This window comes from Mesoplodon mirus (genome assembly GCF_964341445.2).
Source record: "Mesoplodon mirus genome assembly, chromosome: X".
NCBI classification, from domain to species: Eukaryota; Metazoa; Chordata; class Mammalia; order Artiodactyla; family Ziphiidae; genus Mesoplodon; species Mesoplodon mirus.
In genome coordinates this window covers 34,912,712-34,928,370 of record NC_138981.1, presented here as the reverse complement: position 1 = coordinate 34,928,370, position 15,659 = coordinate 34,912,712, and the positions used below count along the sequence as shown (strand labels likewise).

General features: G+C 37.1%; 1 protein-coding gene across 3 annotated transcripts in view; it reads left to right on the top strand.

Moving 5' to 3' along the window:
• Positions 1 to 15,659, top strand: part of PRRG1 (proline rich and Gla domain 1) — a 148,754-nt gene that overhangs the window by 72,038 nt on the left and 61,057 nt on the right. For all 3 annotated transcript variants that reach the window (XM_082609431.1, XM_082609429.1, XM_082609430.1), the window contains one exon: positions 9,805 to 9,965. In XM_082609431.1, coding sequence (XP_082465557.1) covers positions 9,805 to 9,965 — 161 coding nt within the window. The remainder of the gene's footprint in view (positions 1 to 9,804; positions 9,966 to 15,659) is intronic.

Below are 15,659 nucleotides of genomic sequence, written 5' to 3'. Positions count from 1 at the left end.
CCACTGTACAACAAATTCTGAATTATAAACCTACCTTCTATGAAAAAATTAACCTTTAATTTCCACAGATAGGTTACAGTGGTGAAATACAATTGGGAAGTAATCTGGTTTTTCCACCTCCATAACTAATAGGAAGATAATCCAAATAGGATCTTTTTATTTTGCATAATATTGGTTTTTAGGAGGTGAAATGTCACTTTAGAATTTTAGTGAGACTGTTTTTCTAGGGAAAGTTATATCCATCAGTCTGATAAGAAATGCCTATTTAATACCCATTTCAGCAGAAAAAAACCTTGAAGGCATCGTATGCACACACAACTGAGTAAATGATGGTATCAAAATGGCTTAGAAGCAAGAAAACAAAGAATTATGAGTATGACACTTCATAAGATTTTCTTTTATAGTATATAAATCTGAACGCAGGATTTGGTGCGCTTCTTGTTGATTTTTGCTTCTTGTTTGTTTTTTTTTGTTGTTGTTGGTTTGGGGTATGGTGGTTTCTTGGCTGAAAAATAGTGTGTTCATATCCCCAAAGAATTTGGATGTGATACACTACTCCCACTTAACAAAAATCTTTCCAAGTATAAAACTTCACAGTTACAGCTCAAAGGACCTAAGAAATCACATACATACAACACCTTAGGTTCACAAATTAGGAGACAGGCCCAGATAAATTAAGCAACAAATTCAGAATCATGCAGCCAGGTTAGTGCCAGAGCTGGACAGGAATCCGCATACCTGACTACAAATTCAGGACCTTTTCACCCTACCATACTCTTCTCTTTGCCTGCAGTTTCATTTGTTTCAATAAAGGGTTAGTGAAAGTGGTGAATAGATATTGGCTTTCTCAGACTTCAACAAGATAGCCTCAAAAGGCAGTTTTCATATGACTAACAGAAAGCTCAAATAAGTGGATAGCTTAGCATCTTATGCAGTCTTTTATGAGAAATTCACAACTAAACAAGATATTAGAGATTTATTCAGAAAAGAAACAGCTTCCTGGTTAGCATGTGGACTCATTATAGTTTCAGTCTGTGGCACACCAGCATTTACACAACACTGTCTAGGAATGAACTTTCCATTTGACTAAATACATTTTGCAGATTGCTCATGCTCACCTTTTTAAATTGTTAAAAAAACTTTTTAAAAACTATTTTTATGGAAATAGTTCTAAAATAGATAATATACCTTACTGCCTTCTTGAACAATATCGTGAACATCATGTGGTCCTTTCTTGGTGACTCAGGTTCACCATCATAAACATAATCATTGATGCCTACAGCTTTGGGAGCTGTTAGTGTGAGCAGGGTTAGGACCTACTCTAAATAACCCTCAAAGGGCCTTCTGTCTGTCTTTCCTCTTGTCTTCAGATTCATCAGCTTTCACTTCTTGTTGCTGTCAGTGTGTTGATCTAGTTAACCCCACCCCAGTCCCTTCTACTTCTCAGCTTTAATGTGCAGTGAGGCTTTCAAGTCTTATAGCCAGGCTCGTGGATGAGGGTTGAGTAAATTGATCCTTGATTAGTCTAAGGGAGCTGAGGCTCCCCTGTAGGTAAAACATAAGATAAGTTATAATGCATGACCTTGGTCATCTTTTGTTTCTCAGTTTATGAGACTGGATTTATTTGAGTGACTTCTGCATAAATAATGTCTTACTGTCCTTAATATCCACAGTGATTATGTCAAATATTGAATAGCTACCTGAACTATCAAATAACCCAAGTATCAATGGAAAATAATTTATTTAGTATATTTTGTTGTAGCTACTCATTCATGATTCACTGAACATATATATCTGTCATGTGTATGATTTTCATTTCTTAATCTGTCCTTCTTAAGAGCTTCTTTGTGATCTATTATTAAAATTCTCATGATGATAGACTATCAGCATACATTTAATCAAAGTTGAAGTTAATAAAAGTAAACATATAAGGTGTGGTAAAGGATACTTTTTATGAGTTTTTTACAAAATCAAGTCCTTCTAAATAAGGACCAGAAATAGTCCTTAATTACATTCTGAAGAACTTCTGAAACTTTTAAATCTCATGATATCCTCAAAATATTTATGACTCATCAAAGTAGGCACTACTCAACATTAGCCAATTGAAAGGACCTATGAGACTCTCATAAGGCTTTAATAATCGCTAAAGGTATGGTGCAGCAGAAGAAAGATGGCTCCTAGGGCCATTTTTAGTCACACAGGGCATGCTTTTTCTTCTAATTGTGAACAGTCGAGATACATGCAAGATAACCTTGGTCTCAGGGGAGCCAAGGCACATGTTTACTGAGAATCTTTGATACCCAATGGTCATACAGATGAAATTAGGCTGCATACCATCAGTGCAAACCATCAATCTATACATTTTCAATAAACAGTGTAGACAAGCTAGTACAGAGTGCCTCCAAGGGCTTTAAACAGCACTTTATAAAGCTAGTACATTTCATCCCAATCTTGACCAAGGGAACCAAACTTCTAGGCATCCCTGGAGTTAAACATACAGACTCACTGAAAGTTAACCCTATCCTTGATCATTTATTCTTTATTTTCTAAGTGTATTTTTTGTATCATCTTGGTAAATCTCTTGTTTTTCCTTTAATGGAATAACTGCCACCATGACAGCTGTCATGGTGACAAAGAATCACACTCTTGTTTATTGAGCTCCATTTTTTGCCAGGCTCTGAGCAAAGCACTTCATGTCCATTACCTCATTTTTAACTATGACGTCGGTGCTGTTATTCCAATTTTACGGATGAGGAAGGGAAGCGTAGGGTTTTTGCTTTCCTCACATAGCTGTTTGCTTTAACAACTTTTTCTTACTTTCTAAATGAGTAACTGCTGTGTACCATTTAACAAGCTTGGAGTACCAATGAGATCACATTCGTTACTCAGATTAAATAGCCACAGCCCCTGGAAATATGAGAATGTCTGTCTTCCTTCCCTGACCAACCCTATTCCCATGGGAAATTGAAGAACTCTAGGGTTGCACCTTAGGTCTAGAGGAGTACGCCCTGGGAGGAGCAATCAAGATGGCGGAGTAGTAGGACATGAAGCTCACCCTCTCCCACAAATAGAGGAGTATGCCCTGCCTCCTGCACTGAAGAAAGATAATGGAATGCTAGGTGCATTTGTAGGAAGTCCCCATTCTCTTGCTCTTCATGTTCTTGCTGTTGTTGCCAGCGATTAGTCTTACATTAAAACCAGGGCACTCAAACCAGGCTTTCTGGTACCCAGGACAATTCCAAGGACAGTAGAGGAGTCACTTTGTGAACTGTGGCATAGGTTGCCTTTGCTGGGCTGGTAGTAATTACCAGCAGTGCTGGGAGAAGAGGAGGGCACCTTTCTACCCAGCATTTCACTCACCTGTGCTCGCTCCGTAACACAGGAGGCCCGATTGCCCGGTGTTCCGGCTACCTAGTGACCCTGTTGTTTCATTTTCATCTCCCTGGCCTCTTTCCCAGGCAAGCTCACAGAACCAGAGTGGCTAATTGAGGGAGACCTTAGGATAACCTACAGTTGAGGGGTGTGACTGGATGGGGGGGGGGGCTATACTATATTCTTTCCCTGCTAACTCTTTATCAGGGCCACAGTAACCCATGTGACAGGTTTCAGTAACTGTAAAAAGGGATCTCAGTTTCCTTCCTCAAAGAGAAGGAACTCCCCAGCCCATTCAAGCATGGTGTGCCAGATGTATTTGGGAGAGCAGTGGCAGGACTCCATCAGCCTCTAGAACCCCTAGGTCAGAGGTTCCCAAACTATCTGAGTTTAAGGTACCCTTAGTTATTGCAGTGACTTTTTCACAGCAGCCATAGGCCAAAAAAAATGCCTAATAGTTCCATTTATTAAGTAATTAGGTCCAAACAACTTAATAGGTATTTATATCCTGACAGCTTGGTAGCCATATGAAAAAATAATACAGGCATACCTCCTTTTATTGCACTTTGCAAATATTGTGGTTTTTTACAAATTGAAGGTTTGTGGCAACCCTGTGTTGTCAGGTAATAGCATTTTTAGCAATAAAGTATTCTCTAATTAAGGTATGTACATTGCTTTTTTTTTTTTTTTTGCGGTATGCAGGCCTCTCACTGTTGTGGCCTCTCCTGTTGTGAAGCACAGGCTCCGGATGTGCAGGCCCAGCAGCCATGGCTCATGGGCCCAGCCGCTCCGCGGCATGTGGGATCCTCCCGGACTGGGGCACGAACCCGTGTCCCCTGCATCGGCAGGCGGACTCTCAACCACTGCCCCACCAGGGAAGCCCTGTACATTGCTTTTTAAAGACATAATGCTATTGCATACTTAATAGTCTATTGCATACTTTATAGTATAGTGTAAACATAACTTTTATAAATGCACTAGGAAACCAAAAAGCTCATGTGACTCGCTTTGTTTCGATATTTCTATCTTAAATAGCCATGCAGTTACTTACTAATTGGATGTGTGTACCTGTTGGGCACCGCACAACTTCTCAAACCTTCTCACTTCTTGTCAAACACAGTACTTTCTTTTTTAAATCATAGCCGAAAATTCAGTTTCACAAAGGAAAGGAGTGTAGAACTATCTAATAATGAAACTGTGAATTACCTTAAGCTCATAGTTTGTGTGGTATCCAACAGATGTTAAGTATCAATGCACTTCTCCCAAAATGTAAAATATCCTGCACATTCTTCATGAATTCACTGCAGCACCCTGGAGAGCCAAGGTGCTAGTTCCTTGCCAAGCCAAAAAGCATCTGACTGTGCCCTCTTCCCACCGCAGTAGTTGTCCAGCTGCTCTCCCTCTATATAAGTATTACCGCAAATTAGTGGTTCTTTCAGAACAACAAAAGATGTGCTCCAGGCAGAGCCCAAACAGAAGTACTGTACAAATTTCAAAAGGTAGTTTCTCTTGCAAAAGGATATTCAAGTGCTGTCTCACTAGAAACTTTGCAGTAAATGTATTGATTTCATAATCATATATTAAGTTTGCCATGCTGCCTCATAATTAGAGGCATGGTCCATGGCTTCCCAGCTTCTAGTCATTCAGATATCAAGTTTCTCCCATTCTGCCTTTTCCTTTATTCCACACTTATTGAATCATGTTCTGTACCAAGGTCTTTACTAGGTATTATGAAAGACAGATGTTGGATCAAAATATTAATAATACATGGGCCCTGCCCTCAAGTCTTGAGGGGGAACCAGATAGGCATACCAAAAATTATAATAAAATTATAATATAGTTTAGTTAATTGCTATAATTGAAGTATACGTAAATACTGAGAGTCTGTAGCAGCTCTGTCTAACGAAGTGGGGAGTAGAATCTGGGGAAGGTTTTTAGAGGATGTTACATCTGAATGGAATAGGAGTTTGCTAGGCAGAGGAAATATCAGGTACAGAATTATGGAGGCATAAAAGAACCTATATGAAGGATGTTAAGATTTGGTTTGACTGAGGAATAAGGTACATGATGGGTGTAGTGGCCAAAGAGGTCACCCATATTTCACATCTGTCCCTTTGTTTCCCTTCCTATTGCCACCATTCTAATGCATGATCTCATTATTTCTTAACCTGGTCTGTTGTAAGTAGCCTTTTTCCTGCCTTTATCCCTCCATTTTCTCTTCATCCTACCCCCAAATCTGTTGTACTTATACATTTTTCTAGGTTATTCTCCACGAAGTATCGGTCTAAACTCTTGAATGCTGTCGAATAGTTTAAATATCTTAGCGTATCATTAAATGCCTCCATGACATGGCTATCAGGCCCCTTTCCGGTTTCATTTCCCTCTCTTCCTCTTTTGAATCGTGTACTCTGGCCCTACTGACCAGCTTATATTCCTCGTTTATGGCCATAGGTTTATTCGATTTCAGGCCCTCACTCACTATTTTGTTTTCCTAGGATGTCTTTCCTCACCATCTTTGCATGCTCCAATCCTGCCAATTTTTAAAAGGCCAACCCAAATATACTTTTCACTTGCCCTTCTCCAGGTCCCTCTCCCATCCTGAAACACACCTACCCAGCAGAAGTACGCCTGCCTGCTGACCTCAGAGAGCATCTACCTTGTTCATCTTGTGTTAGAGCTGTTTTTGTATCTCTTTTATCTTCATTATCTCTTGCACTGAAGAACCTTGAGGTCAAAGGCAGTCTCCTACTCATCTTTGTGACTTGTCGTGATCTCATTGTACATAGTCTGTGTTCAGTAAATATGTCCTAAAGAAGGAATTTTGTTCACTTAAAAGAAAAATGTAAACATTTGCAACTTTAAATAATGGCTGTTTCAATGAATCGAGACCCAAGATTAGAGAACTGATTAGATAAGTGGAGTAGAGATTTTCCAAGTGGGCTGTTAATTTTCAGGCCTTACCATCTGCTGTTTTTCAGCAAATGTACGGACATGACTTTGCCTAGATAAAGATTTTTGGCATTAAAATGTCAGTTTTAGTATGCTGCAATGCATTAAAAATATATAACATGACTACATATTTCGGTTTAAGGCAGTAATTTACAGTTACTTGAGAAGCTATCTTATTTCATTTATTTTTATTCTTTTCTTTTGAAGAGAAAGCATGGGTGAGAGCTATTTATTTTGAAATTATGAAAAAGTAGTTACATTCTTTGAATTAATATACTTATTTTGTGGTCATTTATGTGTTTACCAGACTTAGAGTTTAAATATTTTCTTTAGTAAGGGTGTTTCCTAACTGAATCTAAAGAAAACAGCTTAGGTTTTTCTTTATGTCCTTTAATGAGAAAATAACATGTTTGATTAATACCTCAGTGTTGTGTTCTCAGAGTAAATTTACAGTCTGTATACTTGCCACATCATGTAATCTCTGATGAAGGCATACACATGATTCTGGACAGCTGTGGGGTAACTCACACATTTTGATGAGAAGGAGGTAGAGGGAAGTAATCAACTTTCGTTTCAAACATTAAGTCCAAACACAAGCCCTAGCATCGTGGAAACTGCCCAGTGTTTTAGGAAGAAATAGTCTGATCTTATCCTATAGGTCCAAGCTGCCACCTTTCCCTTTATTTTGTTTCCACATAGAAAGAATCCCAATTCTGGTATCACCCATGAGATTTCCAAATTACCTTGATGAGGAACAGCAAATACTCTGCCACAACTTCCTATTCCCTAATATATGGCAGACGGAACTAATCTGTAACAATATCTTTCCTACTGGTCGGACTCTTACTCTACGTGGTATCTTCTAATTGAGCACATTTGGCAGGTGAGATAAAATCTACTTGCCAGCTTATTCCATCTAGAGTTCTCAGTATTATATCATGTTGCCTCCCAGTACAAGAAAATACACAGAAGGTGTTTGTGGAATGCTCTTGGTAATTTGATTAGGCTGGAATAAGAAGGGCTGTGTCTTGCTATACATTACCTTATAGTTGCTTAACCTTCTGAATTGGCCTGCTTTCTGGTTTCAAGAGTTAGCTGCTTTCCTTGACCCCTTTATGGAGATAGTGTATATAACATTTTCTCTTAGGAGAATTCAGGTTTCTTTTTTTCCTCTTAAAAGCTTAAAATGCATTATTACTGATTGGTTTAATTTCAAGAAAACTGTCCCAAAAGCCAAAGATGCGTTAGACTTTATTGACCTATCTATTGTGTTTAGAAACGAGGAAGCCAATAGCTCTGATCAGTTTTTTACTTGTCAGACCACACTGAGTGTAGAATACAATACTTTATGAGGTAAAGACAGTATGGAGACTCTTATCTATTTTATATGACCAACAGATGAAGGAACTAGACATGTTTATCCTAGAAAAGAGAAGCCTCGAGAGAAATCAGTTACTGTCTTCATGAATTAGTTGGCCTATTATATGGAAGAGAATTGTTTGTCATAGCATAAATAAAACCAATGGCTAGGAAGTTGTTAATTCAGTGAAATGTTCCTTGAAAAAGGGCTCCACAGTCAAATAAATATGACACATGCCTGTGTCATGTTTGTTTTCTGGAGATTTAAAATATATATTAAATTCATATTAAAGGTCCTGAAAAGTCATGCAGTAAAAGACCTTTTTTAAATTTGTTAATCCCAGCATTCCATAAACACCTTCCTCAGAACTAGTTTTCTAAGGAGCTCCCATTTGAGTAGTGGTTTCAAACTGTGGGAGTGGGACCAGCAGCACCAGTGTTACCTGGGATCTTACTATAAATGCAGCTTCTTGGCCCTACCCCAGACTTACGGAATCAGAGACTCTGGGAGGTTGGCCCAGCAATATGTGTGATAATAAGTCCAGCATAGGATTCTGATGCTGCTAAACTGTGAAAAACACTGAGAGAAAACTCTACTATTCCTCTCCAACTCAACAGCATCCTTTTATTTTTTTATTTTTTAAGATTTCTTCTAATGATATTTTATGACTGTGTGATTAATTTTTATTGATGGTTACCCTTCTGAAGTTCAGAAGGAAGGAAACACTTATGGAAGGCCTGCTGTAGTTTTCAATGTAGCCATCTAATTGGTATCAATTTGGATACTTTAAAGAATCCTAAGTAATGAATCCGTATCTTCTATGAAGTGAAATACACATTTCTAAAATGAGGTAAACCTTAAATTCATTGCTATTGTGGAATTTTTTTTTTTTTTTTTTTTTTTTGCGGTACGCGGGCCTCTCACTGTTGTGGCCTCTCCTGTTGCAGAGCACAGGCTCCGGACGTGCAGGCTCAGCGGCCATGGCTCACGGGCCTAGCCTCTCCGTGGCATGTAGGATCTTCCCGGACCGGGGCACAAACCCATGTCCCCTGCATTGGCAGGCGGACTCTCAACCACTGTGCCACCAGGGAAGCCCCGATTGTGGCCATTTTTAAAAGAGCATTTACCGTTTTTTATTTTACTTCAAAATGTTTTTTGCAAAATGTAGACTTTATTTTTTTTTTTAAATACATCTTGAAGGATCTGTAATGTGCCTTCTCTCATGTCAGAGGTCTTTAAGATTAGGGAATTTTCTAATTTCTTTGCATTAGCAAAGATTAAATTCTGGTAGCATTCTATTTATCTCTCTAAACAAGCAGGACAGTTTTAGAAAAATGTAATTGAAGTATAGTTTAAAATGAATCTGTACGTAAAAAAAAAAAATAATTCCCCATGAGTATGCATATAACCATTGCCTTAATTTACTGGGTATCATAAATATGCATTTTGAATGTTTATATGAAATGCCCCTATAAGTCATGCAGAACAATTTTCTTTTTCTGAAGGACATTGAAATGGGGTTAAATATATTAAAGTGTCAAAATATATTTAAGTGCATTTAGAACAAAATTATTACTAGTATCCCTTGGAATGAATTATGGCCAAATTTGTCTTAATTTCTTGATATTATTTTGTCAACTCTTCCTTTCATACAAGTAAATGTTCTCTGGGTTTATATTAGGTCAATTGGAATTTTATTTTTTTTTTTTAGTTAGGGGGACAAAGACTGGTAGTCCACAGACTGGATTTTGATTTCATTGCTGCTGTCCAACAGCAGAACGCCTGGGGGCATCCTCTTACAGTAATGAGCACAAGTACTGGTATCATTATTGCTATATTTAAACACCCATGGTTGGCAGGAATGTGCTAAAGTCTGGATATAACATCGTTAATCATGTTGCTGTCCCTGCCCAGGGCAACTGCTACTGAAAGGACACATTCACATGATGAGGAAGACAGCAGATTGGTGGTTGAGAGCTGAATGTCACTTTGCTGACCTAGAGAAAGAGGTTTAGGGTGTTGGCTATGTTTTCTAAAGAGTATCTAGCAGATTTCATCTTGTATATTAACTTTCCACATTTTTTTAATTACAATTTTATTCTTATTATTATATCTCTTTTTAGTTTTCCTCACAGGAGAAAAAGCCAATTCAGTATTAAAACGCTACCCAAGAGCTAATGGACTTTTTGAAGAGATAAGGCAGGGCAATATTGAACGTGAATGCAAAGAAGAAGTCTGCACATTTGAAGAAGCAAGAGAAGCTTTTGAAAATAATGAAAAAACTGTAAGTATATTGGCAATCTTTTTTAAATGTTCACAGATTTGCCTACCTTTGTGATGTATATTTGAAACCTGCATTCCCAAATTGTGTGCATTGCTATCATTTAAAAACTACCCTCCCGGGGCTTCCCTGGTGGCGCAGTGGTTGAGAGTCTGCCTGCCGATGCAGGGGACACGGGTTCGTGTCCCGGTCCGGGAAGATCCCACATGCCATGGAGCGGCTGGGCCCGTGCACCATGGCCGCTGAGCCTGCGCTTCCGGAGCCTGTGCTCCGCAACGGGAGAGGCCACAACAGTGAGAGGCCACAAAAAAAACAAAAAAAAACAGAGAAAAGAATACATCACCCATGATGCCATTATGCAATCACAAAGCACTGTTGGCTTTTTAATTTCTTTCCAGCTTTTTTCTTCTGTATCTGCTTACTTCTTGCAGGGGTTTTTTACACATTTTTTCTCCTTATTAATATATGTTCATTGTAGAGAAATTGAAAATGTAGTAAAACATAAAATGAATAAAATCAGTTGAATTCTTAGCACCATCAGTTTTATAATTTTGGTATTTATCATTCTAGCCTATTGTTAGTATATAATTTTTTATAAGAACAATAGGATTATGGTATAAATGGTGCTTTGTAGCATGCAGTTTTTAATAAAAAAACTAGCTCATGTACTTAAACGGAACTTAGTTTTTGATATTGTGATTTTCCAAAAAATACAAATTTTAGATACTCTGCTATGGTTTTCATAAAGCTAATGACTTCATCCTGCTTTATCATTCTCCTTTAAAGGAAAGGTAAGAACTTTAGTGGGAAGATACTTTGAAACTATGTAAATATTCTGTTCTCCACCAAACTTCTACCTACTAGTTTTTTTGGGGTTTTTTTAGTGTTTAATCTTTTTATTGCATGTAGAATTTTGAGCCTGAATTTCCTTTCTGAATCCAGAACATTATTAAAAACAAGCATCTTTAAACGTCATTAGGCTTTTCTCCAGGTACTAGTATTTTTACAATCATCAAACAGCATTCTTAGTACTACATGAAGTATAATACTTTGAGATTGAACTATGGAATATGTCAGGACTTAAATAAACTTTGTAATTATACACTGGCTGTGGATCGTACACATTAATCAGACATGATTTCTGCCCACCTTACATGGCATTTTGCTCTCACATACATTTCCCCCCTCAGCTAAGTTTAAGTTCAGATTATCATAGAAATATGTATAACGGGTTTATTAAAAGTCCTAAGATTTGTGAGATACAAGTAGAAATCAACTTTATTTTTCCTTTTCAGTAGAACTTCTCCTTCTACTCGTTCCTAGAGTTGATCTTGAGCGCAATCAGTCCACAGCTTTTTTATGTGTTGTTTCCCTTATTTTGTATTTTCAAATGAGTTCCAACCTTACCCACTAGTTTTAATGTCTGCTGTTGATAGTTCTTGACTGAATCAATTAAGTTGTAGTTTAATATAACGCCAAATGGTGGATTTCTGACTCCATCATTCTGTGTACGTTTGTTAGTTGGCATTCCACTATGGGCAGGAACTTTCCCCTTATCTATCTTTCATAGATCATTTTATTCAGTGAGTTATAGTGCATTGCTGTCAGTGTTTTGATCAAAATGTCTCAAATTTGGTTAATGGAAGTTTCTTCAAACTGGCTTCTCTGTCTCTTTGACATGTCTCTATCAGTTTTTCTTGCACTTTTTTACTTTTTGGCCCAACAAGGTGTTCCAGGATAATCTTGTACTTTCTCTGCCCCAGTCTTGGAATTGGCTGTTTCTCTGAGGAGCCTTTCTTACTTATAGTTAGGAATAATATTTAGAAACCAAGATCTGGGAGCTAGAGTGTTCTCATTGCTCTCAGAGTATCATTGCTTCTGGGCCTTCCAGCAACAGAGCTAGGAAAATAATTACACACATGTATGCATATAAATGTGTGTATGTGCGTGTGTGTGGTGTATGGACTTGCATCTTCATCCTGCTGATCTCCGATTCCAATACCCCTCAGGGTTCTTTTTTGTTTTCCCCATTCTGTATTTCTAGGTGCGATGTAGATATTCTTTGTAGATATTCTTCCACAACGAGGGCCCTGACTTTCAGTAACATCAATATATTAACTCATTTGCCCAGTTCTACAACACACATACAGTGGTTTCAGAATTTTAATATCCATATCGTAATAGGGAGGGGGAAACATTTATATTCATCCATCCATCTATCCATTCTGGAAGTCACTCCATATGTATTCACAGAGATTATCCTATTTTTAAAAATCTGTATAGTACTTCCTTGTAAGGATGTGTCACAGTTTATTCAACCAGTCTACTGTATTTAGGCATTAAGTAGTTTCCAGTATTTTTGCAATTAAAGATAATTCTGTAGTAAATAATTTTGCATTATTGGAAGTATATCTTCAGGGTAAATTCTTAGAAGTGGATTGCTTGTCAAGGATTGATGCATATGTACTTTTGTTAGATATTGCCAGAGTACCCTCTGTATAGCTTGTACTATTTTACATTCCCACCAGGTATTTGAGAGTGCCTATTTCCTCACAGTCTGACCAGCAGAGTGTATTTTAAAAGTGTTGACATTCTTTTCAATCTTTTGGGTGTGACGTGGTATCTTGGTGTTGTTTCAATTTACATTTCTCTTATGAGTGAAGCTGTGTATTTTGCCATGTGTTTATGGGCCATTTTTATATCTGTCTTGTGAATTGTCTTTGCCTTTTGCCCATTTTTGTATCAGATTTATGGTCTTTTTTTCCCTGAATTTTTAATAAGTATATTAGAGATACTAGCTTTTATTGGTGATATATTTCAAATATTTGCTTACAGTTGTCATTTATATTTTGACTTTGCTTATGGATTTTTCTCATGCAATTGTTTTTAATTTCCATTGTAGCCATAAATTAAAGAAATATTTTATTAAATCCAGATTTTTATCAGTAGAAAACCATCCTCTTATGCCCTGGTTATAGAGGAATTCACCCAATTTCTTCTAACATCTTTGAGTTTTTACATTTAGATCTCTGATTCACTTACAGTTTATTCTTGGGTGTGGTGTGAGTTATGGATCTGATTTTTTTTCACATAGGTATCCAGTTGTCCAAACACAATTTATTATGAAATCCCTCTTTGCCCCAGTGATTTAATTACCCTTTATCATATACCTAATTTCAGTATGTGCCTAGTCAATTTCAGGATTTTATATTCTAGTCTATTGGTCCATCCTTCTGCTCAAATGCCAGTGCCACACTGTTTTATTTATAGAAGATTTTCAGTATACTTAGTATAAATTAGAACTAGTTCTCCTTATAAGCTCTTCTTTTTCAATGTTTTGTGAGCTATTCTTACATGCCTGCTTTTCCATATAAATTTTAGTATTAATTTGTCTAGCACAGAAAAAAATCATTTGTCAGTATTTTTATTGGAATTTCTTTCAGTTTGTAAATTAATTTAGGGAGAACTAACATCTTTAAGATATTAAATCACCCTCTACAAGAAGAGATTTCTTTCTATTTGTTGAAATCAGTATTTCTCTCTTTCAGGAATGTTTTATTGTTTTCATCATATAAGTTTTGCATGGTTCTTAGGTTGACTCCTAACTATTTCTTTGTTGCTACTGTACATGGGTTCTTTTCCATGATATATTCTAACTGGTTATTATTTGTGAATGTGTAAGCTCTTGATTTTTTTTAAACCTTATTGGGTTATAATTGACATACAATTAACCACACATATATAAATTATACAACTTGGTAAGTTTTAACATATGCATACACCTATGAAACCATTACCACAGTCAAGATAGTGAACAGATTCATCATTCCCAAAAGGTCCTTCTTGCCCCATTGTAATTCCTCCTTCCCACCTCTCCCCATGATCAAGAGCACCCCAAGGCAATGATTCATCTGACTTCTGTCACTGTAGATTAGTTTATATTTTCTAGAGTTTTCTATAAGTGAAATCATACCTTATGCACTCTTTTGTCTGACTTCTTTTACTCTGCATGTTTATGTTCAGATGTCCATAGTGCACATATCAATAGTTATTCATTTTTATTGCTGAGCAGTATATCATTATAAGTATATGGACATTTGGGTTGTTTCCAGTGTGGGGTTATTACAAATGAAGCTGCTATGAACACCCATGTACTAGGTTATTGATTTTTTAAAATTAATAAACCATATATTTGACTTGAGTTCTAAGAAATCCTGTGGTCCAAGTTACACTTGCAAGGATGCATTAGATTTTTTAAAACTTTTGAGATAATTATAGATTCTCAGAAAATTGCAAAGATAATGCAGAGAGGTTCCATGTAGCCTTTACCAGTTTCCCCCAGTCATTACATCTTGCATAATTGTAGTACAGTATCAAAACCAGGAAACTGACATTGGTACAATCCGTGTGTATAGTTCTGTGCCATTTTATCACTTGTGTAGACTCCTGTAACCACCACCACAGTTAAGATGCAGAATTCTTTCATTTGCACAAAATCTCCCTTAATAGTTGCACCCCCTACCACCACCACCATCCCTAACCTGTGGTAAGCACTAATCTGTTCCCCACCTCTGTAATTCTGTCATTGCAAGAATGTTATATAAATGAAATCATATATATGGAACCTTTTAATATTGCCTGTTTACACTCAACATAATGCTCTTGAGTTCACCCAAGTTGTGTGTATATCAATAGTTCATTCTTTTTTATTTCTGAGTAGTATTCCATGGTATGGATGTATCACAGTTTGTTGAACCATTCACTTGTTCACTCACATCTGGGTTGTTTCCAGTTTGGGGCTATTTTAAATAAAGCTGCTATGAATATTTGTGTACAGGTTTTTGTGTGAACATAAATTTTTATTTCTCTGGGGTATAATTGTTGTATGCTAAGTATATGTATAGTTCTTTAGGATACTGACAGACTAAGCTGTCATTGTATAAATTACCGTTTTAAATTCCCACCAGCAGTGTTTGAGTGAACCAGTTTCTCTTCATACTTGCCAGCACTTGGTGCTGTTACTGTGTTTCCTTTTTTAGTCATTCTGATAGATGTGTAGTGATACCACATTGTGATTTTAATTTCCATTTCCTTAATGGCCAGTAATGTTGAACATCTTTTCATATGCTTATTTTCCATTTATATATTCTCTTCTGTGAAATCTCCTTTCCTGTCTTTTGGTTATTTTCTAATCGGATTGTTTGTTTTCTTGTATTTTTGAGTTTTGAGAGTTTTCTGTACATTCTAGATACAAATCCATTGTCAGATACATGTTGTAGGCTATTGATTTTTATGTGTTCATTGTATACCTTATTACCTTACCGACCTCTTTTATTGCTTTCAAGGTGAATGATGATGTTTTTATTGCTTCCCTCTCTGGCCCTTATGAGTGTCAGTGCTTCTCTGTATCCTTTCCTACCCTCAGAGACAGGATGCTGCATTTCAGCAGTCTTCGAAGCAAATAGAAGGAACTCTTTCAGCAATTGCTCAAGCAACGCTCTGCACTCTCCAGCATCACCTCTTCCTCTCTATAGAATCATTCTCATTAGCCTACACACCTCTTAGGAAAAAAAACTCTCTTCACCCTACATCTCCCTTCAGCAGTCACCTCATTTCTTGAAACGCTGCTCTGTCTGTACTCACTCCCCTGGTGAGCTTTCCTAGTTTGTGGCTTGAAATGCTAATAACTCCCAAATT